The 26,848-nt window shown below is 52.8% G+C and overlaps 1 protein-coding gene across 3 annotated transcripts; it reads left to right on the top strand.

Annotated features, from left to right (window-relative positions):
- Nucleotides 1–1,294: 1,294 nt before the first annotated feature.
- CHAF1A (chromatin assembly factor 1 subunit A) lies at nt 1,295–26,848 on the top strand. 3 transcript variants are annotated; one of them, XM_012769263.3, is made up of 16 exons: nt 1,490–1,618; nt 4,020–4,055; nt 4,247–4,297; nt 6,315–7,183; nt 12,940–12,996; nt 14,926–15,155; nt 15,660–15,720; nt 16,756–16,824; nt 17,636–17,862; nt 18,306–18,474; nt 18,634–18,714; nt 19,428–19,520; nt 20,460–20,715; nt 20,912–21,375; nt 25,539–25,635; nt 26,359–26,848. In XM_012769263.3, exons 3-16 carry the CDS (start codon nt 4,249–4,251, stop codon nt 26,457–26,459), a joined length of 2,823 nt encoding a protein of 940 aa, XP_012624717.2. In that variant the 5' UTR covers nt 1,490–1,618; nt 4,020–4,055; nt 4,247–4,248; the 3' UTR covers nt 26,460–26,848. The 3 variants fall into 3 exon arrangements, with proteins under 3 accessions (XP_012624716.2, XP_012624717.2, XP_012624715.2); XM_012769262.3 differs by lacking the exon at nt 4,020–4,055 and having other exon boundaries at nt 1,295–1,618; XM_012769261.3 differs by lacking the exons at nt 1,490–1,618; nt 4,020–4,055 and adding an exon at nt 1,680–2,059.

Genomic DNA, 26,848 nt, shown 5'->3' with positions numbered 1-26,848 from the left:
AAAGCTAAAGTGCTTGGAACTTCAAGGTTGAAATTGCTGACAGATTTGATTGATTTTCTGAAGATGATTGCTGGAAGTTTCCAAATGCCGCAACAGAAGGTAGCAGACTAGGTCAATCAGAGGGTTGAGCAGAATAAATATGCCCCAACCCCAACCTCGCACTCCAAGATATAAATAGGGCTGTTATGAATAGTTTGAAAAAGTGGCTGTGTGCCTCAGTTACACACCTTCAACTGTGATTCAGTGGTGCAAATCATGGCAGAATTCCTGAATGTCAGAGAAGGGAGGGAAAACATCCTTATGGATCAGACAGGGAAACTGAGGCATTGGATAATGACATGACTTGCCCAAAGTGATGTCCCCAAATTTTCTATTTCTCCACACTTCTCCCAACCAATTCTACTGATCTAATTTTCTAACCTACCTCATTAGAATTCCAAACTTGGGCTAAATTCCAATGTATCTCCTCACCTCTACTCCTGAGAGATTAAATTGGGGAAGGAGGAAGCTATTTCTAAACACATAGGCTGACACCGAAGGTTTGCTTTGTGCGAGGCTTTTAAAACAATTGATTGAACAGGGCTACACGATTCAATCAAATGATATTTATGCATTCACTAACATATTTATTGAACTAATATAATAGTTACTGACAGATCCTGGGATCTAGTGACGAATGATTCCTGGCCTCATGAAGCTAATGACAAAAACAAATTAACTCATTAGTTAAATAACACACAAATAGATACAGCTGTAATTGCTTCAAGGAAAAAAAAGTGTTGTAGGCACTTGATGCTGTTAGGGTTGAGGAGGAAAGGCTTGAATTGTCGATCTAAGATCTAAAAAATAGGTAGAAATTAGCCAGGAAAAGAGCTGCGAAAAGATTGTTCTAGGCAGAGAAAACATGCGCAAATTTCCTGGGGATTAAACCAAAAACCAACCATTTATTCATTCACTCTGGATATATTTCTTGCACGTCAAATGCTTCAGAAGCGCCACCCAGACTTTATTTTGTTGTTCATATAGAAGACAACTTATAATTTTTAATTGTTGTTGATATATTCAACCAATGTCCCTCCCATTAGAATAAACTCAAAACTTCAGAGTCCTTATCTAATCCCAGTTCCATACCGTCATCCAGTGACGTAAGAGCCTGCCGCCCCCTCCTTCTACAGACTATCCCACGCGCTCAGCCAATCGCAGTGCCTAGCTCTCAGCTTGACACCTCCCTCTCCCAATCGCAGGCCATCTCCTCACAGCCAATGACGGGGCCGGGGGGAAGCCCCGCCTCCCCGCGGGAATATCTATAGGGGAGCCATGGGAGGAATGGAAGCCACGGTTCTCGCGAGGATGTTCCCGTCGCTCCGCTCTTCCCGAGGCGGGGTGTCACGTGATGCGCTCTCGCCCAATCGGCGCGCGGGCTACGGGGGTCGCCGCGGTTCCCGCCAAATACGAGCGCGGCGGCCGCGGCAGCAGCGGCGCGGGCGGGAGGGCGATCAGCAGTGGCCGCCGGAGCGGAGCCCGCGCCTCCGCCGCCTGCGGGGAGTTCGAGCCGCCGCCGGGGCGATGCTGGAAGAGCCGGAGTGCGCGGCGCCGGGCGCCAGGGGAGGGGCCGTAGGTCGGTTCGGGCTCGCGCCAAGGGAAAGGGGGGGCGCGGCGCGCGGCCTGTGCGGCCCGAGGCGGCGGTTGGGGGCGGACGGGCCTCCCGGCCCCGGGCCTACTTCCTCGGGCCGGGCATTCGGTCCCTGGGGCCTTACAATTCCGAGCCAGGGGCCTGCGTCCCAAAGGACGCTCTCCTTGACGTTATTGTTGGGGTTGCGACCATATTTTTTTTTTCCGACGCGTATGCCCTTCCCAGGGCCCTCTGGAGTGACGGGCCGGTGAGGCCAAGAGGGGAAACTGAGGCCCGGGGAGGCGAAAGGGCTGACTCTGCAGGTTACCGAGTGCGTTTGTGTCTCTTGACCAAGTTGGATGTTGCAGCGGGTGGGGAAACTGAGGCCCGAGGTCACACGGGCTTGGGGACCAGAACAGCTGCGTCTGCGGGTCGAGGCAAGCTCAGGTAAGAGGCCTAGATGATAGGGATTGGCAGGGAACTGGGACTCCCAAGTTCTTCCTCCTGCCTGATGACCCAAGGTGACTTTCTCCTTTCTGTGTCTTGGAAGGGGGCTTTATAGCACACAGAAGGGGTTCTCAAAACGTGGGATGGTGGACCAAGGGAGACCAGACTGCATCCTCCCCTGCTTGAGTCTCCATTACATCCCCAGCACTTGGCACCTAGTGGGTGCCTGATAAATGCGTGAATGAGTTAAGCACTATAATGGACATTAACCAGTCTAGTCCGAGGTTTCTCAAACTCAGCACTATTGACATGGGAAACTGCCCTGGGCAATGTAGGATGTTGTGCAGCATCCCTGGCCTCTACCCACTACAGCCAGTAGCAACCCCTTTCCCCAAGGCATGACAACCAAATATATCAATGCCAAATGTCCCCTAGACAACAGAACTCCACTCCCTGGTTGAGAACCATTGCTCTAGTTGCTTCTAGACTTTGGGATTTCACAGAGACATAAAATTATAATGATACAAATAAGTTGGGACTGTCATGGAGCTATAATATTTTATTCAAGTTAGGATGTTTAACTTTTGTTTTTAAAAAACCCACTTGCTATGACCATATATTATAAAAAGAAAGGCTTTTTTTTTTTTTTTTTTTTTTTTTTTGAGACAGAGTCTCACTTTGTTGCCCAGGCTAGAGTGAGTGCCGTGGCGTCAGCTAGCTCACAGCAACCTCAAACTCCTGGGCTCAAGTGATCCTGCTGCCTCAGCCTCCCGAGTAGCTGGGACTACAGGCATATGCCACCATGCCCGGCTAATTTTTTTCTATATATTAGTTGGCTAACTAATTTCTTTCTATTTATAGTAGAGACGGGTCTCGCTCTTGCTCAGGGTGGTTTCGAACTCCTGACCTTGAGCAATCCGCCCGCCTCGGCCTCCCAGAGTGCTGAGATTACAGGTGTGAGCCACCGCGCCTGGCCAAGAAAGGCTTTTTTAATTAAATAAAATTTGAAAAGATGTAATCTCAGAATAAAGAGAAATTGGTAACTTTCTACACACGTGTATTGTGTGTGTACCTTTGGACAGTCCAGATCCGGGGTGGGGGGAGTTGGGGGGTGTCCTTTTTTATGTAGACCTGAGGTCATTTCTGTTCCACTTGCATCAAAACTAGTGACTCAGGGCCACACTAATAAATCCTTGTGGTTGTCCTGAAAATAAATTTATATGGGTAAAGATTACATAACCTTCAGTTGAGAGGAGGGGAAATCCATGTTTTTTGGTAACTGAAAACCAGAGAATGACAGCGTCTTCATTCCCTTGAAAGAGGTAGAAAAGGAATGTGAATCTTCTAACTTTTATTCTCTGAGCTTGGGGTGGGGGGCAGTTTCCTCTTGGGTAGCTGAGTTTTTTTAGAACGCTCCAGTCTGCTTTTTTAAAATACTCACTTTTATATGTAGCTTTTACACAAAATTCTTAGATTAGCCAAGATACCTAGATTTTTCCGAGCCAGATCTCCTAGCATGTATGAGCTTCTAAAGTTATTCTATTTAAAGATATTTATCCAAAGACTTGATTCTAAGGGTACAGATTTGGTGATGATGTGAGGGGCTCGGTCAGAGGAGGGTGTTTGGAGACCATGTTCACAGTGAAATAGGTAATCTGGTGTTTTCTCTCATCTCTACTTTTACTCATTCTATTTTTCATTGTTCCTATTACTCTATTCATTGGCTTCGTGGTATATTCCAGACCCTGAGTTGAATGTTGTAGCTATGCTAGGGAACAAGTCTCTGGTATCAGAGCTCAAATTCTGTTTGGGGGGACGGGGGGAGACATAATAAACACAAAAGTTTCAAAGTGCCACAAAGAAAATAAAACAAGATGTGACAGTCTAGGGTGTGATTTTCTCAACCTATGGATGTCTTGGACCAAATAATTGTCATAGAGGGCTGTTCTGTGCATTGTAGGTATGTAGCAGTATCCCTGGCCTCTAACCCCTGGAGGTGAGTAGCACCCCTTTGAGCCATACCCTGTCATGACAACCAAAAATATCTCTAGACATTGCCAGATGTTTCCCAGAGGGGGCTGAAAGGTTAAAATCACCCCCACTTGAGAACCACCTTGGACATAGTTGGCTTTGCATATATATTTGCTGACTCTATTATAACTTAACCTTTGACACTTTTATTCACAGCCATGGATTGCAAAGACAGACCAGCTTTTCCAGTTAAGAAGTTAATACAAGGTAACTCTGGAATTGGGCTAAAGAATTGTTCCTAATTTAATTCGTTCATTGCATCCTGTTGGGGTCCTCAGTGACAGCCTCAGAAGGGACCAGAGAGGAGAGAAAAATAGTCACTCCTCATACCAGGAAGCTGGTAGACCCATTTTAAGTCAGTAAAATCTCCTGGGATTCCCAGTAGCAAATCCAGAGCGGTCTCCACCTCTGTAGGAGGGTTCTCAACCTCAGCACGATTGACATTTGGTATTAATAATTTCTTCTCAGGCCGGGCGCGGTGGCTCACGCCTGTAATCCTAGCACTTTGGGAGGCCGAGGCGGGCGGATTGCTCAAGGTCAGGAGTTCGAAACCAGCCTGAGCAAGACCCCGTCTCTACCAAAAATAGAAAGAAATTAATTGACCAACTAAAAATATATATACAAAAAATTGGCCGGGCATGGTGGCGCATGCCTGTAGTCCCAGCTACTCAGGAGGCTGAGGCAGGAGGATCGCTTGAGCCCAGGAGATTGAGGTTGCTGTGAGCAAGGCTGACGCCATGGCACTCACTCTAGCCTGGGCAACAAAGTGAGACTCTGTCTCAAAAAAAAAAATAATAATAATAATTTCTTCTCCTAAGGGCTGTCCTGTGTATTGCAGGACCTTTAGCAGCTTCCCTGGCCTCTTCCCACTAGATGTCAGGAGCCTCCTTCAAGTCATGGCCACCAAAAATGTCTCCCGCCCCTGCCAATATCCCCTGGGAGGTAGATCTGCCCCCACTGAGAACCACTGTTTAGCAGGAAGATGAATGTGCCCAAGTCCTTTTGTGTAAAACAGGGACTGCATTAACCCTTAGGCCAGATGAGTGGCTGGATTATATTTTTTAAAAACTATGGTTTCTGGTGTCTAAAACTTGATTATTATTCTGGTTTGCTGCCTCCTGTGACAGTAGATGGCAAGTTTGGTGTTGGTGGGAATTGCGGTAAGGGACCCCCAGGCCATCCTTGTTTTATAAACTGGTAAGAGTATGGATGACTGAGAACAGTCTTACTGATTTGGTCTGTTACATTATGAAATGGTTAAAAAAGAAGCTTGGGCCTTTACATGAACGTAGGCTCCTTAGGAAGTTCACTCATTTCCTCGCTCCCAGAGGTGTTGCTGTGAGTCTTATGACCAGACCAAAGCCTGGCAGGCCCTGGGAGGGTAGTTGCTTGAGTGATGAGAAAAGCTGACAAAGCCTAGGGTGCTGGGGACAGAAAGAGAAACCTTTCCACAAATGGGTCCCTATATTTTCAACTGGAGAACCAAATGCAGTTATTGTCACAGGGGATTTTCAACCATTATAAATAAATTTGGAATATGAACTGGATCTCGAACAGATCAGAAAATGTCTCTCTTGAAATTCTGGCAACATCCCTGCTAAATTCTTGTCAGGTTTTTGTTTGTTAAAAAAAACAGGTTGTTGGTTTACAGTCTGAGCTATTTGATCAGGAAATAAAAAGAAAAATAGATACAAAATTTTCTTTTTTTTTTTGAGACAGAGTCTCGCTTTGTTGCCCAGGCTAGAGTGCCATGGCGTTAGTCTAGCTCACAGCAACCTCCAACTCCTGGGCTCAAGCAATCCTGTCTGTCTCAGCCTCCCGAAGTAGCTGGGACTACAGGCATGCGCCACCATGCCCAGCTAATTTTTTTCTATATATTTTTAGTTGACCAATTAATTTCTTTCTATTTATAGTAGAGACGGGGTCTCGCTCTTGCTCAGGCTGGTTTTGAACTCCTGACCTTGAGCGATCTGCCCGCCTCGGCCTCCCAGAATGCTAGGATTACATGCGTGAGCCACCACGCCTGGCCCAAAATTTTCTTAAAAAGATAAAAACATAGGATGTAGGAAAAACACAGCATGAAAAGATAACCCTTTTTAAATTTTAAAATTCTATTACCACCATCAACTCCTCCTCTCAAATCCCAGCAAGTTTAGTAATTTTTAAACGTGCAATTGTCACTCTGCACCTTCACTAAAAAGACGACCTCCTCTCTTTGTTTCAGCCCGCCTGCCGTTCAAGCGCCTGAATCTTGTCCCAAAAGAGAAAGCCGATGATGGCCCAGATGACGTGAGAAGCTGTCAGAGTTCCCCTGTGCAGAGTAAAGTCCCTGCTTTAGAGACCTCTTCGGACACCTTGGAAAACGACTGTCATATGGGTTCTGGCATAGACTTTAGACCAAAACTTGTCAATGGGAAGGGGTCCTTAGACAACTTTCTAGGAAGTAGAGTGGAAACCAGTATTGGCCAGAGCACAGTCATCATTGACCTGACGGAGGACTCGAATGACCAGCCCGACAGCCCCTCGGACCGCAGTAGACTGAGTCCAGAGGCTTCTCCCTCCGGGGAGGCTGTAAACGGGGTCGTAGAAGAAGCTGCAGATCAGCAGGGACCCTCCAAGGCCATTCAGAAGGACAAGTTGGCATTTCCTGAAGAGACCCTTTCAGACATTCCTTGCAAAACAGAGGAGGAAGGTATTGTCCCTGGAGGAGGAGGTGCAGAAAGGAGTGGTGACTCCCAGGAATGTTCACCTCGGAGCGGCCCAGAGCTGACAGGGGGCCCGAGAACGTGCTCCAAAAAGGAGTGGGACGGCTGGAGTGAAGCTGGGGACATCCTGTTCAAAGGGAAGGTGCCTGTGGTGGTCTTGCAGGACATCTTGGCCGTGAGGCCTCCCGGAGCTAAGACTCCCCCCACGACATCTCCAGACAAGGGTGTGTCCTCGGAGAGCGAGGTGCTGGAGTCTGGCCTCGAAGAAGACTCTGTGCTCAGCCACTCGTCCCTGAGCTCTCCCTCTCCCGGCAGCTCGCCCGAGGGGCCGTCTGCTTCCGGAAGGCAGACCCGCAGCATCAGCCCCGTGCCTACCTCCACGCCCAGAGTGAGTATCCTCTGTGGAGCCCCAGCACGTGAGTGCTGACGGACCCCGGAGCGCTTTCTGTTCCCACCGTGCCGCCCAGATGGTTAGTGGCCGCGTCAGTGGGGACACAAACTAGGCCTTGTGACTTCCGATGCAGAATTCTTCCTGATGTCAGAACCGTGAAGTGTTTGGCTCTGTGTGCGTTGCAGTGTGCCCAGGACGCGGTGCATCTTGGGTGGACGATGTCCTGCTGTTGTGCTGACCATTGTCATTCACACCGGCCAATGGTGATGGTCACCTTAGCCATTTGAGGGACTAATGGATGTGAGCAGGTGCTAGAACCCTGCTTCAGACATTAGGTCCAGTTCCCTCCATTCCTTCTTCCTGTCCCAGAATAAATGTAGGGGTGTCGGAGGTAAGAAGTCTCTGAGTGCTGGTACAGTGACAGCAGAGAGGATAAGGGGAAATTCAGTAGAGTCAGCTCTCCTCCGCTTGGCCTTCCACCCAGAGGCTGGGCACAGTGGCTCACACTTGTAACCCCAACACTTTGGGAGCCAGAGGTGGGAGTATCCCTTGAGGCCAGGAGTTTGAGACCAGCCTGAGTAACAACATGAGAGTTCATCTCTGCCAAAAATTTAAAAATTAGCTGGGTGTGCTGGTGCATGCCTGTAGTCCCAGCTATTCAGAAGGCTGAGACAAGAGGATCACTTGAGCCCAGGAGTTTGAGGCTGCAGTGAGCTATGATGACATCATTGCACTCCAGCCCAGGAGACAGAGTAAGACCCTGTCTCTAAAATTTTTTTAAAAAAAACCTCACCTGAGGTGACCAGAACGAAATATGGAGGAACCTGGCCCCATTTTTAAGGGTGCCAGACGGGTAACCTTTGAACTGTGTGTTTCTGTTCCTGGTTTCTGACCAGCACAATGATGAATGTGTCAGTTCTCCCGGTCCTTAAGGTCTTATGGGGAAAGCTGTTAAAATCAGTCATGAATCCTATGGAGTGTTTATTCTTTTGTGTTTTGGGTTTTGTAGTACTTTTATTTGTTTGTGTTAGTTCTTTATATAAGATTGGATCCTGGGACAGATCATTTAATCTCTACTGTACCTGTTTGATTGGACCATAAACCGCCAACCTCAATCCTCTTTCTGAATTTCCGTCTGTAAGGGATGATTCATTTTTCTAAATGACTCCATTTCTTATGTTTCCTTTCACCTGGGGAAGAGCACAGGCGAGAGGAAGAAATGGCTCCCTCTTCAGGTTCACAAACTGTTAATGTATCAAGAATGGATTTCTCTCTTGGGGACAGCCGTCTTGTCTCGTGTACTCACTTGCCTGAATTCTGCTTTGCAGAACTGCTTTGTCGTGTGGTGTGTTGCAGCTGTTTAGCTTGGAGAACAGGACACGAGCACACTTTTCCATTAAGCTTGTTTTTATGTCCACAGCTAAGTCTGTGAATTGGGAAGTCACATGGTTGGCCACTGTCGTGGAGCAATTTAACCAGTGCCCACCACCCAAAACAGTTGTTTCTAAAACAATTGAGCATGTGAACCCAGCGTACTAAATTTAGGAAACCCTGAGCTCAGGCTGCTAGGTCTTACTCTGAACACAGGCTTGAAGTTTTGGAATGCTTTAGAAGGCAATACAGTACTATCGCAACTTTCCAAATAATTCACAAGTGGTGAAGGCTTCGGACTGCCCCAGAGCCCAGGGTGGAAAATTGCCACAGTCACCCAGAGTGGGCCTGTGTGTCACGAAGTGGGCACAGAGCCCCTGATGTGTGACGTCAAAGGTACAAGAGGGAAGTGAAGTGATTTTCAGGAGACTTCTGAGGGTAGGCCTCTCCCAGATCCCAGCTGGGAGACCTGCACCCCCCCCCCATCTTTCTGGTTCACATCCCTGCCTTCTGGAGGCACTGAATTTCTTGGTTGGTTGGTTCGAAGGCTTTGCAGCTGTTCCTTAACTCTGACACCTCTCCTGCCACGGGGCCGGGTCTTCCTAAAACTCCCACTCCTGTTACTCTCGGGATACTTTTGTTTTTCCACTTCCCTCCCCACCAGCCGTTCTTTTCAGACTGTAGGTGGGAACTTTCTGGAAGCTTACAGACTGTTCCATCTTGCTGTATAATGTGCCTGGTTGTTGTGGAGGTCTGTTCACCCTTGAGTTTGTTCAGAAAAATCTGTTTAGAGCCCCTAGGCATTCATCGCCCTCTATTTTGTTTGCTTTTTTTATTTGTATTTTTCTTGTTTAAAATAGAAAATGGGAGCTTGTTAAAATTCAATTCCTGCTGTTCCCTCCCAAGGAGCTTCAGGTTTTTTTGTTGTTCATTTGTTTAAGTACTCCAGGGCTCTGGGGACTCTCACATTGAAAACCAATGATTTAGGAACACTCTTAAAAGATAATCCCAGGGTCTTTTTGCTTTTTTATTTATTTATTTGTTTGTTTTAAATTTTCATTTCTGGTTTTTTTTTTTCTTTTTTGTTTATTTTTTCACCAGGGACTTTGGAAGTTCCTTTTTAGTGTTAGAGCATTTTACCATGTGGAGAACATGTTTCTCAAGTTGGTTGGCAACCAGACTTGTAATTCAGCGTGTTCTACTGAGGATGGAGATTTTCATTCCATACGTGATGATGTCGAAGCAGTCGTGTTACTGGAATACTTGGCCTGCCTCTGTGCCAAATGAGCCCAAATTGCTGAGACTTTTTTCTGCAGAATTGAAATGATCAGAGTATGAAATTCTCCGTGTTTAAAAACAATAGTGGAACCCGCCTTGGGGCCCTAGCCCTCCCTGGAGGTTGCCATTGCCACCCTGTTATATTTCGTTACATTTTTCTATGGCGTGGGTGTGAGAGATCCCTGAGAATACACAGTATCATTTTGTTTCCTTACAGAAGATATAACCTTAAATGTTTCTTTGTCACTCAAGGGTGTCTTTGATATTTTTTATATTGGGATGGAAAGCTCTCTCTGCTGCGGTGTGGACACACTGCGGTTTACAGAGTCATCCACAGGGTGGCTCTTCCTGGTGTTTCTGTGCTTGGCCCAGGCAAAACAATAGTGATAATGAGCTTCCTTCTACCTGCCCGCATGCTTCTACCTTTCTTCTACCTGCCCGCATGCTGTTGTCGTGTAGTAACGGAATGAGCTCTTGCCAGCTCATGGCATCGCATGCATTCGTTTTCTCCAAACTCCCCACCAGTGCTGTGGGATGGATTTGGGGTTTTATGTCTTCCTTCTGTCTTGGCTCTCTTGCTGTTAGCTGCTTATCAGCTCTGGGCTTAGACATTAGAGACCCTTAGGTATAAAATCAGAGTCAGGGCCGGGTGCTGTGGCTCACGCCTGTAATCCTAGCTCTTGGGAGGCCGAGGCGGGCGGATTGCTCAAGGTCAGGAGTTCGAAACCAGCCTGAGCAAGAGCGAGACCCCGTCTCTACTATAAATAGAAAGAAATTAATTGGCCAACTGATATATATATATAAAAAATTAGCCGGGCATGGTGGCGCATGCCTGTAGTCCCAGCTACCCGGGAGGCTGAGGCAGAAGGATCACTCGAGCCCAGGAGTTTGAGGTTGCTGTGAGCTAGGCTGACGCCACGGCACTCACTCTAGCCTGGGCAACAAAGCGAGACTCTGTCTCAAAAAAAAAAAAAAAAAAAAAATCAGAGTCAGTAAGCCCTGAGAGGTTTCTCTTAGGGGGAAAAAAAAGTGCAGGAATTTTAATGCCCAGACATGGTGAGGTCTGTCTTGACTACTCGTGACAGTTGGTGTCTGTGTTTTAGCTTCCTCCTGGGATCTGGGATGGTGGTTTTGGCAGACGGGGGTGCTGCCTGGCTGGGCTCCAGGTGGGTGACGTGTGGCGGCGTTGCATGCAGTTTTGAGGGTGAGATCTACAAACACTTGGGTCAAATTTCTAGGCGATGAAGTTATATCAGACTGAAAGGTCCATCTGAATATTTAGTAAAGCAGAAGAGCCAACTGGTCTTAAATTAATAATTGCTCCGGTTGTCGGATATTACTAAGCTGGCCGCAGCTGGCCGTGTCGACCCCGTCATTCCCAATGCACAGTGAAGGGGAAGCGTCGTAAAAGGCACCAGATTCCGCAGCCGAGATTCCAGTATGGGCAGGACTGGGTAAATGTGTTTATACTCAGCCGCAGGAGTCCGGCAGTCACATTCCAGGCTGTATTCTCTGAACACAAAGGGCAGCAACGTAGACCTACGCAGCATCTTACAAATTCTGCTGCCAAATCCTTCAGTGTGGGGCTGAAGTCCACGGACTTGGCAGGCAAAGTGGATTCTAGAGAGACAGATGCTTTTTCTTAAGCATTTGGGAAGATTGCTTTGGACTGGTGTTCCTGCTGCCACCAGGCCAGCAGGGATTGAGAGCTCTAACCCCATCACAGTAGTGACCAAGCCACGGCCAACATGAGAGACGTGCTTCCCTACGCCCCCCCCCCAGGGTCTCGCTCTGTCCCCCAGGCTGGAGTGCAGTGGCAGGATCACAGCTCACTACAGCCTGCAACTCTTGGGCTCAAATGACCCCTCCCTTCCTGGCCTCCCAAAGTGCAGGGATTACAGGCATGAGCCACTGCACTGGGCCACATGCCTTCTTAAGACTGTGCTCAGCCCTCCCCTAAAGGAAGGGTTCAGTGCAAAGAGAATCAGGTGGGGCCTGAGTGGGAAAGTCATCTGCCCGAGTAAATCTGCAGGGTTTATTCCATGAGAGGTCCTCAGCAGGGGTCGGCTTTCCCAGATCAATCACTGTTGCACGGTTTTGTCAACCTGTCAGACCACTGCCAGGAAAGTGGGCCTTTGGTCTTTCCACCCAACTTGGGCCCCACTCTGCCAGTCTAGAGTGAACCTGGGAAGTTGTTCCTTCACAGCCTGTACCCCTCTCCCCACCGTCCTTCACACTGCTAGTTGGGCTGTCAGGACTCCCTGTCCTGCTGGGAGATCACCAAGGGCCAGACTCCACGTTCTCGTTCCTACCTGGGACCCTGTAGCCAGATGGTGGCTAAGTAAACCGTGCGCTCTGCGATCCCTGGTAGCCCAGGCCCAGTGGGCGCGGGGAGGCAGGGAACACCGTGCCCTGGAGCACAGGCCCCTGGACCCGATCTCCACCCCTTCGAGCTGCCCTGTCGCCCTGAGCTCTCTGCAAGTTCTAAGAACAGAGTTCCACTGCGCAGAGGGTGTAAGTTGGTGGCCCATAGGAAGCCATCCCGAACACATGTTTCCATCTATCTGATTCACATAGTGGTGATTTTAAAACATCACCTAGAAAAACAAAATCACATAAAATTCCCAGTGTCAGCTTCCCTTGGAAAAATTGGAAGGATCTGCACCCCTGGCCCTGTGTTCTTTAAGAACTCCGTCTCCTGTGGACAGGCAGGTCTCCTCCCATGTGCCACAAACTCGCCTTCCTTGTCCTCTCCCTGCCGTGAGGCCAGCGCCTGTTGACCGCACTGAGGCTTGCCTGCCCTGTTTCCCGCGTGCAAGGCTGGCTTCGTTCATGTCTTTGTCGGCCCCACAGTCTTCCTCCTTACCTGGACCCAGATATGCACCTGTGTGTGTGCGTTCACTTCAGTTTGTGACCCCACTGTGACACTTGTGTAGCTGGGAAAACTGGTCACCTGGGAAGGTTTTTATTCTTCCCGCTTTGCAGAGAAGTTCTTAGCGGCGAGGGTCGCCTATTCCCTCCTGCCCTTTCTCCGGTGCGATGCAGTGAGCGTGCGGACGTGACTGGAGCAGTGCGTGTCTAAAAATCAATGTCTTTCCTTTCAGATAACTAAGAGATGCATCAAAGATTCTACAGAGAAGAACAAGATCAGACTGCAAAGAGTAAGCCACTTTCCCCGAAATAGAAAATTAGCTCCCTGTGGTTTTTTGCGTTAATAGTGAACAAAGCCCTTTACGTGTCCTCTGGTCCTGCTTTCCTCTGGTCACCTTTTCCCCTGCTGTTTCTGACTGTTGTTTTGATTCTTGCTTCATTTTGCGTAACCGGGTAACCAGGCTTGTGCCTCGTGGACTGCAGTGTTTGTTTTTAGCTGCGCTAAACCCAAAGCTTCTGCAAGTAGCCTTTTCGAAGCTTTTGTTAGTGTAGTAGTAAGTAGCATTGCCACCATCTAATGGCTGAACGTCCCACTGTGGTTTAAACCGGCCTTCCCCGGGAGCCTGGGCCCTGCACTAGCCCGTGATTGCTGTTTAGCGGCTCCCTGCTGCCCCCTAATCCTTACTGGGGTGTCGCCACCTTTCCCTTCACACACTACAATGGGGGGTGTTGCTTAAAGGCCTTCCCCACCCCCGCTGCGACCACTGGCTGTCTGCTGTGGCTCCACTCAACTTTTGTGGGTCAGAGTTTGGGGTGATTTTCTGCTTCCAGTTTGTCATTCTTTATCGGCATTTCAGAGCTGTGCACGCGTGAGGGTGCCGAGGAGATCTGATCTGCCTGTGGTTTCTAGAAACCTCTGGTTTCTTATTTAGCAGCAGGGCAGGAGACTCCCCGTCACCATCCCACAGCGACGTGGAGGGTCTCTCTGTTCAGACCAGTCACCTTCAGGCACCTTGCCCGTCACGTGTAGTCATGCAGGACACTTGGCAAGAAATGCACACTCAGACCTCTCCCAGGGCGTGACCCCGTGGCTGCTGAGAAAGCAGCCAGAGATTTATCGGGGCAGATTGAGAATAGTTCCCTAGGGACAGGGCAGACAGTCTCTCGCCCAAACCAAATGCCGGCTGTCAGGCCCCCGACCGTTGCGGGCCTGTCTCAGGTGGGCAGTTGTCCTGTGAGAATCAGCTCATGCTGTGTTGGGAGGTGACTGTCCATTCCGTGAGGCAGGTGAGCTTGTTCCACATTAAGATTCTGTAATTCCTCAGTTCCCCAGGCCTCACACCACCACGTGGTCAAGTGTCCTATCTCAGAGAATACAGAAGAAACTGGTTGTCACCCCCCACCCACTCAGTCGTGAAATGACATTGCCCTGTTAGTGGAGAGATTACTGTCCATCCTTTCTTAAGGCTTAACCTTTCCTTGTATCCGGACATGTGGTTTCAAAGAGAAAACTTTGTATTCTTGTGTGTTTGCTTGGCTTTTGTTTGTTTCTGTGTTTTTGTTTATCCCCACTGTTTTGAGACTCACCAGCAGGTTCCCTGTCCTTGCCTCACTCTTCGATTTCAAAAGAAATCAAACAAACCTTGTCATCGGTAGTTTGGGGGGGCAGGGTGTGGAGGGAGATGTGTTTGTTCCCAAGGTGGGGAGGCAAAACCTGAAGGTGTTTTCATGTCCTTATTCTACCTTGGGTTTCTGGTCAAATAAACATGACTCAAACCTAGCAGGGGAGGCCTCGATCCAGGGGTGGAGGGCTGCCTCCTTTTAATTGTGTCCTAATTAAGTAAAAAAAAAAAAAAACTTCGCCCCATATTTGAAGATTATGTTTCAGTAAATCTTGTACCAACCAAATTGCCCACAACATGCTGGGATAAATAGGCAATTCCTGTCATTTTCCTCCTAACCGAAGGAAATATAAAAGATTAGAAAGTCACTCCTGGCTGGGCGTGGTGGCTCATGCCTGTAATTTTAGCACTCTGGGAGGCCAAGGCAGGAGGATCACTTGAGGCCAGGAGTTGGAGGTTGTAGTTAGCTATGATGACACCACTGCACTCCAGCCTGGGCAACAGAGCAAGACCCTGCCCCCCCCCCAAAAAAAAAATCACTCCTGTGTAAGGGTGTTGACAGGAGGCAGGAGGGTCACCCGCGACCTTGTCTCGTAGGACCAGGAGCGCCTGGGCAAGCAGCTCAGGCTCCTGGCAAAGAGGGAGGAGAAGCAGAAGCTGAAAGAGGAGGCCCGGCGGGCCAGGGAGGAGGCCAAGAAGAGGAGGGAGGAGGAGAAGGAGCTGAAGGAGAAGGAGCGGCGGGAGAAGCGGGAGAAGGATGAGAAGGAGAAGGCAGAGAAGCAGCGGCTCAAGGAGGAGCGGCGCAAGGAGAGGCAGGAGGCGCTGGAGTGAGTGAGCCTAGGTGCTGCGGCCTTGGCGGCGGCTCCCCTTCCTTCCGTTCTTCCTTCCTTCCTCCCTCCTTCCTTGCCTCCCTCTCACGTGTGGGGCACACGCTGAGCCCTGGACAGGCTGAGGCTGGAAGGCGGCTTCGTCCGCCCGGGACCCTCCTTCCACTCCCTTCCAGCCGACTCGGGCTCTCCGGGAAGGAGCGCGGGCTTGCCGTGCCGATGTGCACCTGCTAAGCCGAAGCTCGTTTGTTTCCTTATACGCTAGTCACAGGGAAGACTTTACTGGCTAGTTTTCATTTTTATTTGTTGAGACCTATTGTAATAGCCTCTTTGTAAATGTACGTCTACTACGGAGCACGTGACAGCCTTGTAGTAAACATGACATAGTTTATGTTCCTTTAATGCAAAGCGAAATGCTCACTGTGTATGTAACCGTGGGGCACTGCGGTCCCCAGAACCAAAGCCCAGGGTTGGCTGAAATTGCACTCACTGTCTCTCTCGCAGGGCCAAGCTTGAGGAAAAGAGGAAAAAGGAAGAGGAGAAACGGTTGCGAGAAGAAGAAAAGGTAGGGTGTCTCTCACGAGGGTGGGGCGGAGGGGGGGTGTCTGCGCTGCGGCCCATTGGAGAAGCAGGTGTCCTAAGCAGGGTCCTTGCCTGAATTGCCGCCGAACGCTCTTTTGCTCTGGGTACAGCAAGTGGCTCCCACGGGGACCGAGGCGTCTGTCTAGATATGTTCTTGTGGCTTGCTCTCAGTGCTGGCTTGTCACACATCCCCTGGCCGTGCACCCTGCCACAGCTGCCCACGAGGATGACTCTGATGTTTCGAGGTTGGCTGGCACTTGATTGCTGGTTGGCGGATTTTGAGAGTCGAAATCACAATCGTACCTTCAACTTACTGCTTGGGACTCAGTTCTGGAGGCCTTGGCAGGTTTTACAACACGCACTGTCAGGCTGGGCATGGTGGCTCACGCCTATAATCCTAGCACTCTGGGAGGCTGAGGTGGGGGGATTGCTTGAGGTCAGGGGTTCAAGACTTGCCTGAGCAAGAGCGAGACCCCCATCTCTACTAAAAATAGAAAAAATGAGCTGGGAGGCCGAGGTGGGCGGATTGCTCGAGGTCAGGAGTGCGAGACCCCGCCTCTACTATAAATAGAAATAAATTAATTAGCCAACTAATATATATAGAAAAAATTAGCTGGGCATGGTGGCACATGCCTGTAGTCCCAGCTACTCGGGAGGCTGAGGCAGCAGTATTGCTTGAGCCCAGGAGTTTGAGGTTGCTGTGAGCTAGGCTGACGCCACGGCACTCACTCTAGCCTGGGCAACAAAGCGAGACTCTGTCTCAAAAAAAATGAGCTGGGCAACTAAAATAAAATAGGAAAAAATTAGCTGGGCATGGTGGTAGCACCTGCAGTCCCAGCTACTCAGGAGGCTGAGGCAGGAGGATCGCTTGAGCTGAGGAGTTTGAGGTTGCCGTGAGTTTGGCTGATGCTATGGCACTCTAGCCTGGGTGACAGAGCAAGACTCTATCTCAAAAAACAACAACAAACAAACTGCACTGTCGTTTCTCATCTCCTCATTATTTTCTCTTATGTCACAGCGTATTAAAGCAGAGAAGGCCGAAATCACAAGGTTCTTCCAGAAACCAAAGACCCCGCAGGCCCCCAAGGTGAGCCACTTCCCCTGGCTGCAGTTTCTGTGCTCTGTGAGGCCCTTGTTTTTTAAACTTGAAAGGTGTTCACGAGTGAGGTGCTGCGGTGCCTTGTGGCCAGCCAGCTTCCCCTTCATCAAGAGGGAGGTGAGCCTCTGGGAACCCCAGGCTTGGTTATTCCTGGTAAAGTCGGGTTCAGTATTTTGTTCTTTGCTTTGTCCCCAAAAGGCAAAAAAGTGTCGTGTCTGATTAACAGTGCTGTTGTCAGAGACTGCTCCATAAACGGTTTCGTGTCGGGGCATGAGGAGACGACCCGGTCCTTACCCTCGGGGAGTTTGTGCATGAGGAGGAGCGGGCACGGCTATGAAACGACAGAGCACTCAGCACAGTTTACTTTCCCAGCCTGCTGTGGGTCACCTGGCCATTCAGACCTCCCAAGCCACCGTCTGTCTGTGGAGACCCCGGCCTGCCTGCCCGTTCCCCCACAGGGGCCCATCTCCTCCTTCCAGATCCTTTTCCTACACCCACTCCTCCACGCCCCACATTCGCGCTGTATTTATGCACACAGGGGATTCCGGGCTAGTCTGAATTTATAACGGTGCCTCCTTGGTTTACTTAGCCGTGTCTCTGATTTTTGCCTTTTGCCATGTTGGCACATTTAAATGTGTTTCATTCTTATTTTTTCTTTTTTGTGGCTCTTTGTATCTCAAGATGTTTAATTGGCAGTGGTGGAACGAGGTGCACAGCGTGCCAATCCGACGCGCACACTCACTGCAGTGGTGGGCACATCCACCCCAGTCCGTTTCAGTGGGTGTCACCTTGATTTCAGACCCTGGCCGGCTCCTGCGGGAAGTTTGCCCCCTTTGAGATCAAAGAGCACATGGTTCTTGCCCCCCGGTGTCGGGCCGCCTTCGACCACGACCTGTGCGAGCAGCTGGACCAGCTCCTGCAGCGGCAGAGTGGGGAGTTCTCCTTCCTGAGAGACCTGAAAGGCCGGCCGCCCCTCAGGTCGGGACCCACCAGGGTTCCCAACCGGAACGCGGACATTGTTAACAGGTTAGAGCGCAGGGACTGTCCTGTGCGCGTTGGAGACCCCAAGGTTGTAGTCAGAGCCGTGGGTAGCTGCAGGGGCTGCGGCCCTCGGCCATCATCTCTTCCCAAGCCTTCCATCCCAGGCCTCCGGTCTGTCCCTGAAGGGACCTTGTCTCCGTGCTGGTCTCCAGTGAAGGGTACCCCGTTGTCTCCGATGCGTGTCCCACAGTACCCCCCTTACTAAAGACTGTGGGGCAGCTCTTGGGCCCGCCCCTCCCTGCCTCCCCCTAAGCTGCACCCTCCTGGGTCTGCGTCCCCAAGCCCCTGCCCCTTACCATTCTCGGGGAACAGGTGCTGCTGCTGCTCTGCGATCACCTGTCTTCTCAGAAGTATTGTGGCCGACTTCACCGGGGAGACCCCGGGGGACGCATGAGCGGGTTCCTGAGAGCAGTGTTTTCCCTCCCCAGTGACGTGGTGATCGTGGAGAGCGGGAAGGTGACCGGCGTTCCCGAGCGGAGGAAGTGTGGCAGGATGAAGCTGCTGCAGTTCTGCGAGAACCACCGGCCGGCGTACTGGGGCACGTGGAACAAGCACACGGCGGTCATCCGCCCGAGGGACCCCTGGGCCCAAGACAGGGTAAGCAGGTGGCAGGTGCAGCTCTGGGCTCCCCCCACCCTCCCGTCGGGCCTTGGTGGCTCTGGTCTCTCGGAGCCCGAGAGCGTACTAGCTTCTCCACTCAGCCCTTCTCTTCCCACCCTGAAGATGATGGTGACACCCCTGGGTTTCTTTTCTCAGAAGCTCCTGGACTACGAGGTGGACAGCGATGAGGAGTGGGAGGAGGAGGAGCCTGGAGAATCCCTGTCCCACAGCGAAGGGGTAAGGATGGCCCTGGGGCTGATGTCAGCTTCCAGCTGGAGGCCCCGGCGGTCCCAAGCTGGGTCTGCTCACAGGCGCCTGGTGTCTGGCCTGCAGTGTAGCCTGAAAATCCAAGCCCACGGTTCACGTCCAGATGTCCAGCTCCTCTTGGAAAACCTCCTTTGGGGACAGTCACACACCTGGCAGCTATGGGAGCTCAGTTCACCGTGGTCCACACCCCCCTTCTTTCTCACCTCTGGCCTGCTGTGCTCGCACTCTGCCTGGCTCCCAGGCCCGTGGGGACCTAATGGGGTTTGTGCTGCCCCTCACAGTGTCCATAGGAACTGCCCTACACACGGCAGATGTTGAGAAATTAACTTTTTGACACAGGGTCTTGCCCTGTCACCCAGGCTAGAGTGCAGTGGTGTTATCTTAGCTCACTACAGGCTCCAACTCCTGGGCTCAAATGATCCTCCCTCCTTAGCCTCCCAAGTAGCTAGGACTACAGGAACACACCACCACTACTGGCTAACTTGGAAAATTTTTTTATAGATATGGGGGTCTCACTGTGTTGCCCAGGCTGGTCTCAAACTCCTGGCCTCAAGTGATCCTCCCGCCAAAGCGCTGGGATTACAGGCGTGAGCCACCACACCCAGCCCAGGCTTGCGTTTTCATGATGAGGCACGTGCTCTGTTTTGCCATATGATGAACTTACCTTTTCTTCTCTTTTTGAGGATGATGATGATGAAGTGGGTGAGGATGAAGATGAGGATGATGGGTTTTTTGTGCCCCACGGGTACCTGTCTGAGGACGAAGGCGTAATGGAGGTGAGGGAGGGAAGGGACGGTGACAGTGGGGCTCTACCTGCCCACAGGTGACTCAGAATGTGCCCCACCCTCAGTGCAGCCTGGGGGGACTCTCCGTGGGTCGGTTTGTAGAAGTGGTGGAACCTGAACTTGGTTTTGCCTGAGAGGGTAGAGGGCCTTGCAGAGGTCAGAGGAGACTCCAAGAGAGGGGGGCTGTAGGAGCAGAAAGCCTGGCGCGAGGGAGCGGCTGTGGCCCGTGCGTTAGAAGGGTGGAAACCTTTTTAGCTGAAGAACAGTAAAGCGGCACCACGACGCGCACACCTTAAGTATTCAGTATGGTGACTGAATATTCAGTCTGGTAACCATGGAGCAGGTTTGCACAACCACTGTGTCCCTGCAGGTGGGCCTGCCTGCCACCAGTTTCCAAATTCTGTAAGATTGTGGAACTTTAGAGCAAGCTGGTTTTGGAGCTATGAAGTCCTGTTGGGGTGCAGCGTTTCAGAGTGGGGGTTCAGTGAGAGGTCTAGCGGGGTCAGGCTCAAAGGACGTGCATTCCTTATGCGTTTCTGACCAGGGCGGCCTGAGGGTGGTCTGGGGCCCTGTCGGCAGGGGCCTGGCCCTATTGGACAGCTCCGCGATCCCACGTTGACTTGGGGAATTCAGAGTGGGTTAAGAAAGGCCTAGTGGATGAGGTCTTTAAAAGATTAGGATCTGTGACTCGCCCAGAGGAGTCAGGCTGTGGGTTGCCATTCAGTCGAGAAACGCTCTCTGCCTGTGTCTTCTCGTCGGGCTGGAGGAGGAAAGACTAGGACGCAGTGGGCGCTTGTGGAGGTGGCGTGTCCCACGCCCTCCCGACTCCCTGCGTAGCTTTGCGCCCCATCCTCTCCTCTGGGTACTGGAACAGCAGAGAGCACCCAAGGCTGAGACCCCCAGGTAAACTTCTGCTTCTCAACCTGCCAGGAGTGCACCGACCCGGAGAACCACAAAGTTCGCCAGAAGCTGAAGGCCAAGGAGTGGGACGAGTTCTTGGCCAAGGGGAAGCGGTTCCGCGTGCTGCAGCCCGTGAGGATCGGCTGCGTGTGGGCGGCGGACGGGGACCCTGCCAGCGCCGACCTGAAGGTGCTGCAGCAGTTCTCGGCCTGCCTCCTGGAGCCCGTGCCCGCGGAGGAGGAGCAGACGCCCAAGGCCTCCAAGAGGGAGAAGAGGGACCAGCAGAGTGAGTGAGGGGTTGCGTCAGGAGGGGGAGACGGGCAGGGTTCATTGTGCGGGCGCCGCCCTGGCTTAAATCCGCATACTGGGCCGCCCACCCTGCACTGGTGGCAGTGCAGGTGGAGGAGCCCTGTGCAGTCCTGTCCCTTCGCCTGTGTCCTCTCATGTCTCCGTGGCTCACGTTCGTGTCCCCCTCCCCCCAGTCCTGGCCCAGCTGCTGCCGCTGCTGCACGGCAACGTGAACGGGAGCAAGGCCATCATCCGCGAGTTCCAGGAGCACTGCCGCCGGGGACTGCTCAGCGGGGACGCCAGCAGCCCCCCGAGTCCCTCCTCTTCCCGCCCACAGACCCCCACCGCGGACAGCGCCGTCCCCTCCAAGGCCAGGCTAAAGCGGATCATCTCCGAGAACTCGGTGTACGAGAAGCGGCCGGACTTCAGGATGTGCTGGTACGTCCACCCGCAGGTGCTGCGGAGCTTCGACCAGGAGCACCTGCCCGTGCCCTGCCAGTGGAGCTACGTCACCATGGTGCCCTCGGCCCCCAGAGAGGACAATGGCGGTGTCCCTGCCGCGGGCCTGGGCCAGGGGACGCCCATCTCACTGAAGAGGAAGTCGGCGGGCAGCATGTGCATCACCCAGTTCATGAAGAAGCGGCGGCACGACGGCCAGGTGAGGGGACGGCGGGCCTGCGAGGGCTGCGGGGCACCGCTGTGGTGGCTTTTTTGTTTTTTAAAGAAACTACTTTTTAAGAGCAGTTTTTCTATGTATGGTTTGTGCAAACATAGAATGGCACGTGTCCACCGTATAGGATTGTGCAGAGAAGTTTCTCTGCCCTGAAATCCCATATGTGCTGCTCACTCGTTCCTCTGGCAACCACCGATCTCTTACTGTCTCCGTGGCTTTGCCTTTTCCAGAACGTCCTACAGTTGGAACCACACAGTATGTAGCTTCTTGCACTTAGCGACACGCATTGGCGGTTCCTCCTCGTCTGTTCTCGGCTTGACAGCTCATTTCTTTTTCGCACTGAATAATATTCCATGCGGTCAGGTTTTTATTTTTATGCTTTCCTTCTTTATTTCTGCACTCACTAAGCGCAGTTATTAAGCGCTTTTTTGGCACCAGGCACCCTGACACATCTCGTAGACACAGGGAGGCACAGGACGCCATCTGGTTACAGCAGCCCGTTGGGTGGGCGGCTGTGTGACTACAGACTGAGGAAGGCCTCGGGGAGCAGGTGCGCGGGCCGTGGGAGGCTGCCTGGTCCTAGGAAGGGAGACCCTTGTGCTCAGAGTCGGGGCCCCTGGAGCCTGGCCCAGACAGGCTTCGTCGGTGTGTGCTCTCCCCTCCCCGAGCTGTGATGCAGCGGGGTTTCTTTTCTTGCACCTGCTCTTACTGGAAAGCTGTTTTGCCCCATGGGCGCTGGGCCTTCATTTGAGGCCGACGCCTGTGAGCAGGTTACAGGTTTTGCGAGACTGGACCGTAGAGGACAGGATGAAGGTGGCACAAGAGCTGGGGTCCCCCGACTCAGTCCCACCCCTCTCCAGAGGGGGTGTGTCTCGGGGAGCCGAGTGACTGTGTTAAAACAGGTTGCTAAGGGCAGGGAGATGAGAGAAATTGCTCCTGGGACGATGATTAGCCGCTTCCCTGCTGCCGGCAGACACACATGGCCTTTGACACGTCACAGACCTCCCTGAGCTGTCACAGCAAGAGGGAGCATCAGGACATCCGGGGTGGTGTTGGCTCAGCTGCTCCTACCGCTCCCCAGGGACCCTGTCCCTACACGGCTTGGCACGGGTGTGCCCAGCCCCCCTGATGCCTGTGGACACGGCCCGGCTGGTCTGGCAGCCACGGGATTGGCCCACAAACACTTCCCCAAAATGACAAGTTTCTGTAGACCCATTATCTTCTCAAGCCCATTTGAGCAGCAGGGTGTGTCATTGTCATTATCACTGTTACACAGATGGTCTCAGGCAGAGCCTGAGTGTGGCATCATTGGCTGAGACAGAGAGTTGGAAGGTGACTAGGGCCAGCAGGGCCCCTTTGTTGGTGTCACTATCTGAGCAGTGTTCATGGTCATTGACCCTGTCACCCTCCTGGGGAAGCCCTGTGCACCTCGGATGTTCTGCCAGACTCTCCTGTCCCCGCTGCTGCAGCCCAGGCCCTGGATGGCGTCTCCGCCCCCTCCCACCTTGTCTGACGGGCGGCTCCCCATCTCCCCAGTGTGGGCGCAGTGCCTCGTGCCTTAGTCCTCCCGCATTAAGAACGTGGCTCCATGTCCCCTGAGCGCGGCTGTTACTGCCTTCCCTCGCGGCTGTCCCTGCGACTGTACATAACCTGCATTTCTGCCCACAGGAAACAGTGATCACGCCGAGCCCCGCAGGTGAACTGCTGCCTCTGGTGGGCGGGAGGCGCCTCGGCTCACCTACCCTCAGCAAGGAGAAGATGCTCGGGTAGACTAGGGCGGGCCAGAGAGTTGGCGTCCGGCCTGGACTCACCTGCCAATGCCTGTGACCCGCGGCCTCTGCTCCCTGCCACACGTGTGGGAGGACCCAGGCCACACAGGAGGGAGCGGAGCGGTGGCTAGATAGCTACTGCTAGACTGCGGAGGGGTGCGAGCACAGAGTTTTGATTAGGTTGGGCTTTTTCTATTTATAAGATCTTTATAATCTTTTTGCTTAGTGCTCGGAATCGGCGTTCACAGGCATCTGACCTAGTGGGACCAACAGGGCCAGCTCTGCCGCCGAGTGTCTGTGCCACCGTAGGACACCTCAGCTCTTTGTGCCTTGGTTTTATTTAAAAATTTTAGGCCGGGCACAGTGGCTCATGCCTATAATCCTAGCACCCTGGGAAGCCAAGGCGGTGGATCGCTCAAGGTCAGGAGTTCGAAACCAGCCTGAGCAAGAGCGAGACCCCGCCTCTACTATAAACAGAAAGAAATTAATTGGCCAACTAACATATATAGAAAAAATTAGCGGGGCATGGTGGCGCATGCCTATAGTCCCAGCTACTGGGGAGGCTGAGGCAGGAGAATTGCCTGAGCCCAGGAGTCTGAGGTTGCTGTGAGCTAGGCTGATGCCACGGCACTCACACTAGCCTGGGCAACAAAGAAAGATTCTGTCTCAAAAAAAAAATTTTTTTTTTAATGCAGTAAGGGTCTGTTTGTCCTCTCCAGCAAAACACATCCTGTGATACCTCAGCAACGGGGAAAGGACCGTCTTCCGTCCCCGTAGTTGCTAACCGTTTCCTAACTGCTGTTCTCCGGAGTCTCGGCTCTGTCTGCGTTTAGCACGCGGGACAGCAGCGGCAGTGAGATGGCAGCTTTCCTGTTGGCACGAGCTGCCATGCTCTGAGCACAGTTGGGCTTGGTGTCGCATTTTAAAGCCTGTCGCGTGCCGGGAGGGCGAAGGATGGTGATTGCTCTGGAAGGTTTTGGATCCAAAGAAAACCTAGTGTGTCAAATGCTTGCATTTCCCACATGGAGGGGCCGGCTCTGAAGAAACGGGTGTGTTCCTTTTCCTTAGCATTCCCAGGCAGACACCTCCAGGCCCAAGTGGCTGTCGTGAGCAGAGTCTGGAGGGCTCCTATAGTTCTTTGAAATGGCCCTTGGCGTCCTCACAGTGGTAGGCCCTGCAGCTCGGGCCCAGGAGTGGAGCGCCCACCCCAGGAATTGACAGGGCTGCCGGGCTCTGAAATGCCAGGCCAGGAAACCAGGTCGCTGCTCTGCTGAGGCTTTTCTAGGCAAATGGAGATTTTTGTCGAAGAATTCCAAAAGTTTTGAGAAGTAGCCCCCCTATTGAACTAAGTGCGTCTCCTTCTGCAGGGATGGTTTTCTTATTTGCTCACAGAGAGCGGGAGTGCGCGTGTGGAGGCACCTTTGCCGCTTGATGCGACTTTCTGTGCTGAAAGCGAATGAAACAGCTCACCAATGTCACTGGAAATTCAGACCCTCGGGGCAGGCCTGCCTCGCCCCGCCTCGCCCCTGCCGGGCCCCCTGCACGGCTGCCCTGTGGGTTCTCGCCAGCAGACCTGGTCCATCTGAGCAGAGCTCCCCTGAAGAGAGTCCCGCGCCGAGGCGGAGGCGGGGAGATGCGCAAAGAAGAAAATACCGACTGGCTGAGTTCTCAGCCGTTTCTTTACAAAAATTAATTCAGAGAAGAACGTATGTTTATCAATTGCTCTTTCAAACCAAACCAGAAATCCAGAATTTCTTTTTGATTTAAAAGTAATTCACCGATTGCAGACACGCATTGCTTAATGACAGGGATGTTGAGGGCGGTGCGTCGCTGTGTGGCTATCAGTGCACGTAGGCAAACCTAGATGCTAGCGCCTGCTGAGCACCGGGCCACCTGGTCTAGCCTGGTGCTCCTGGCTGTGCACCTGCGCACCAGGTTTCTGTCCTGTATGCCGTGCGCAGCTGCGACACATGGTGAGTATTTGTGTCTCTAAACACAGAGGAGGCGCAGCACAGATACGGTGTCACGATGTCGGGACCACCATCGTGTGATGTGGTCCATTGCTGCCCGAAACGGCATTAAGCAGCTCAGACCGCACTTTCGTGCTGAAGTAGATGATGGTGCTGGTGGTGTTTGGAGATCTGTCTTTAATTCATTTTCGAGAACCTGCAAAGTTTTCCTCTGGTCATAGACTCTCAGACAGACTTCTGACGTCTGGATGGTTTGTTGCCAAGTTGGGTCCAGGATGTTGGGAGCTCCCCAGTGTGTGGGGAGTCGGGGGGAGGGGCCACCTCTCAAGGGCCCCAGGGACACGGCCGCCCGCAGAGCGCCAGCGCGGACGCCTCCTGCTCCGCCGACAGCCGTGCCCCGTCTGCCTAGGTCGGTGCTGAGGACATGGATGGCTTCCAGGCGGACACGGAGGAGGAGGAGGATGAGGAGGGTGACTGTGTGATCGTGGATGTCCTGGATGCTGAGGGTAAGAGGGCTCCCTCACCTGGGCTTTGGGACTGGCAGGGAAGGGGGGCAGTGCCTGCCCCTTGCTCTGTAGACAGCACAGGGTTGAGCTGAAGCCCGGGGAGGGCCGAGGCAGGCAGGTTGCCTGCGCCTGGGCAGCAGGCTCCAGCCCAGGCCCTGTCGGGGGAGGGTGCCCGGGCACCACTGCAGGCACAGGGAGAGCAGGGCAGCTGCCTCTGTGGCTCTGGGAGCCTGAGGTACGCCCCTCAGCCTCGGTGCTGCCTCAGTTTCCTCGGCTTTGCCCTGGGAAGCTTGCTGAGAAGTGACAATAGAAAGTGCACAGGTGTGAGGCGGGGCTGCTGCTGGCCCCTCAGTGGCATTGAGGAGGGCCCTGGTGCAGATGTGAGGACCGACATGCAGGGGCAGTAATGGTGACAGCCAGCATGGGCTGCTCTGGCCATAGTGCCCGGGGGTTCGGGGAAGGCCTCGCTGAGATGGGTGCGAAGGCCCTCGGGCAGGCGTGCAGGGAGCCAGCGTGGTGGAAGGGGGCCCAGGTCACCCCTGCTCTGAGCGAGGGTGGGGGCACGTCAGCCGGAGCTCTCCAGTGGGGGACTAGCAGCCTGGGCCTCCCCTTCCTCCCCATGTGGCTCCAGGGCTGTCTCAGCCCCCCACTGGCAGCAGGCTGGGGGCTCCTCGCCAGGGAGCCTGGGCACGGCTAGTGCAAGACCCTCCCTCTCGCCCCCAGAGGTCCGGGCCACGTGTGGAACTGCTTCCGGAGCTGGGGCTGCCGTGGGAATGGACACCAGCGAGAGCCCCCTGCCCGCCAGCCCGCTCAGCGCCTCCTGAGGGCGCCCGCCAGGCCGGCGGCGTGTGTGTGGCGTGGTCGGGCTGTCCTCGGACGCAGACCAGACGCGTGACCGGACCCGACTCCTGTGTAAAGAGCACTTTGTCCTGCTTCACGGCCCCCCCCCCCCAGGGGCTCGGAAAGTTTATATAGGATGCTTGATTGGTTCTCCTTGGTATTTGTAAAAATGTCCTCAAAAGCTGCATATTAATCTGCCCTTTAATGAAGCATTATTGAGACGGGATGGCCTGTACGGGGAAGCCTGCCGCACCCCCAGGCTCAGGGACAGGCTGGGATCCAACGCTTGTAAATGAATTGAGACACCAGCGAGGCCGCCCTCTGCTGTGACGCGGCGCCTGGGCGCAGCTGGGCGTGTATAAACTTAACTGTC

This window comes from Microcebus murinus, chromosome 27, assembly GCF_040939455.1.
Source record: "Microcebus murinus isolate Inina chromosome 27, M.murinus_Inina_mat1.0, whole genome shotgun sequence".
NCBI lineage: Eukaryota > Metazoa > Chordata > Mammalia > Primates > Cheirogaleidae > Microcebus > Microcebus murinus.
Note: the sequence above shows the minus strand (reverse complement) of the source record. Positions and strands in the feature narration are given on the sequence as shown.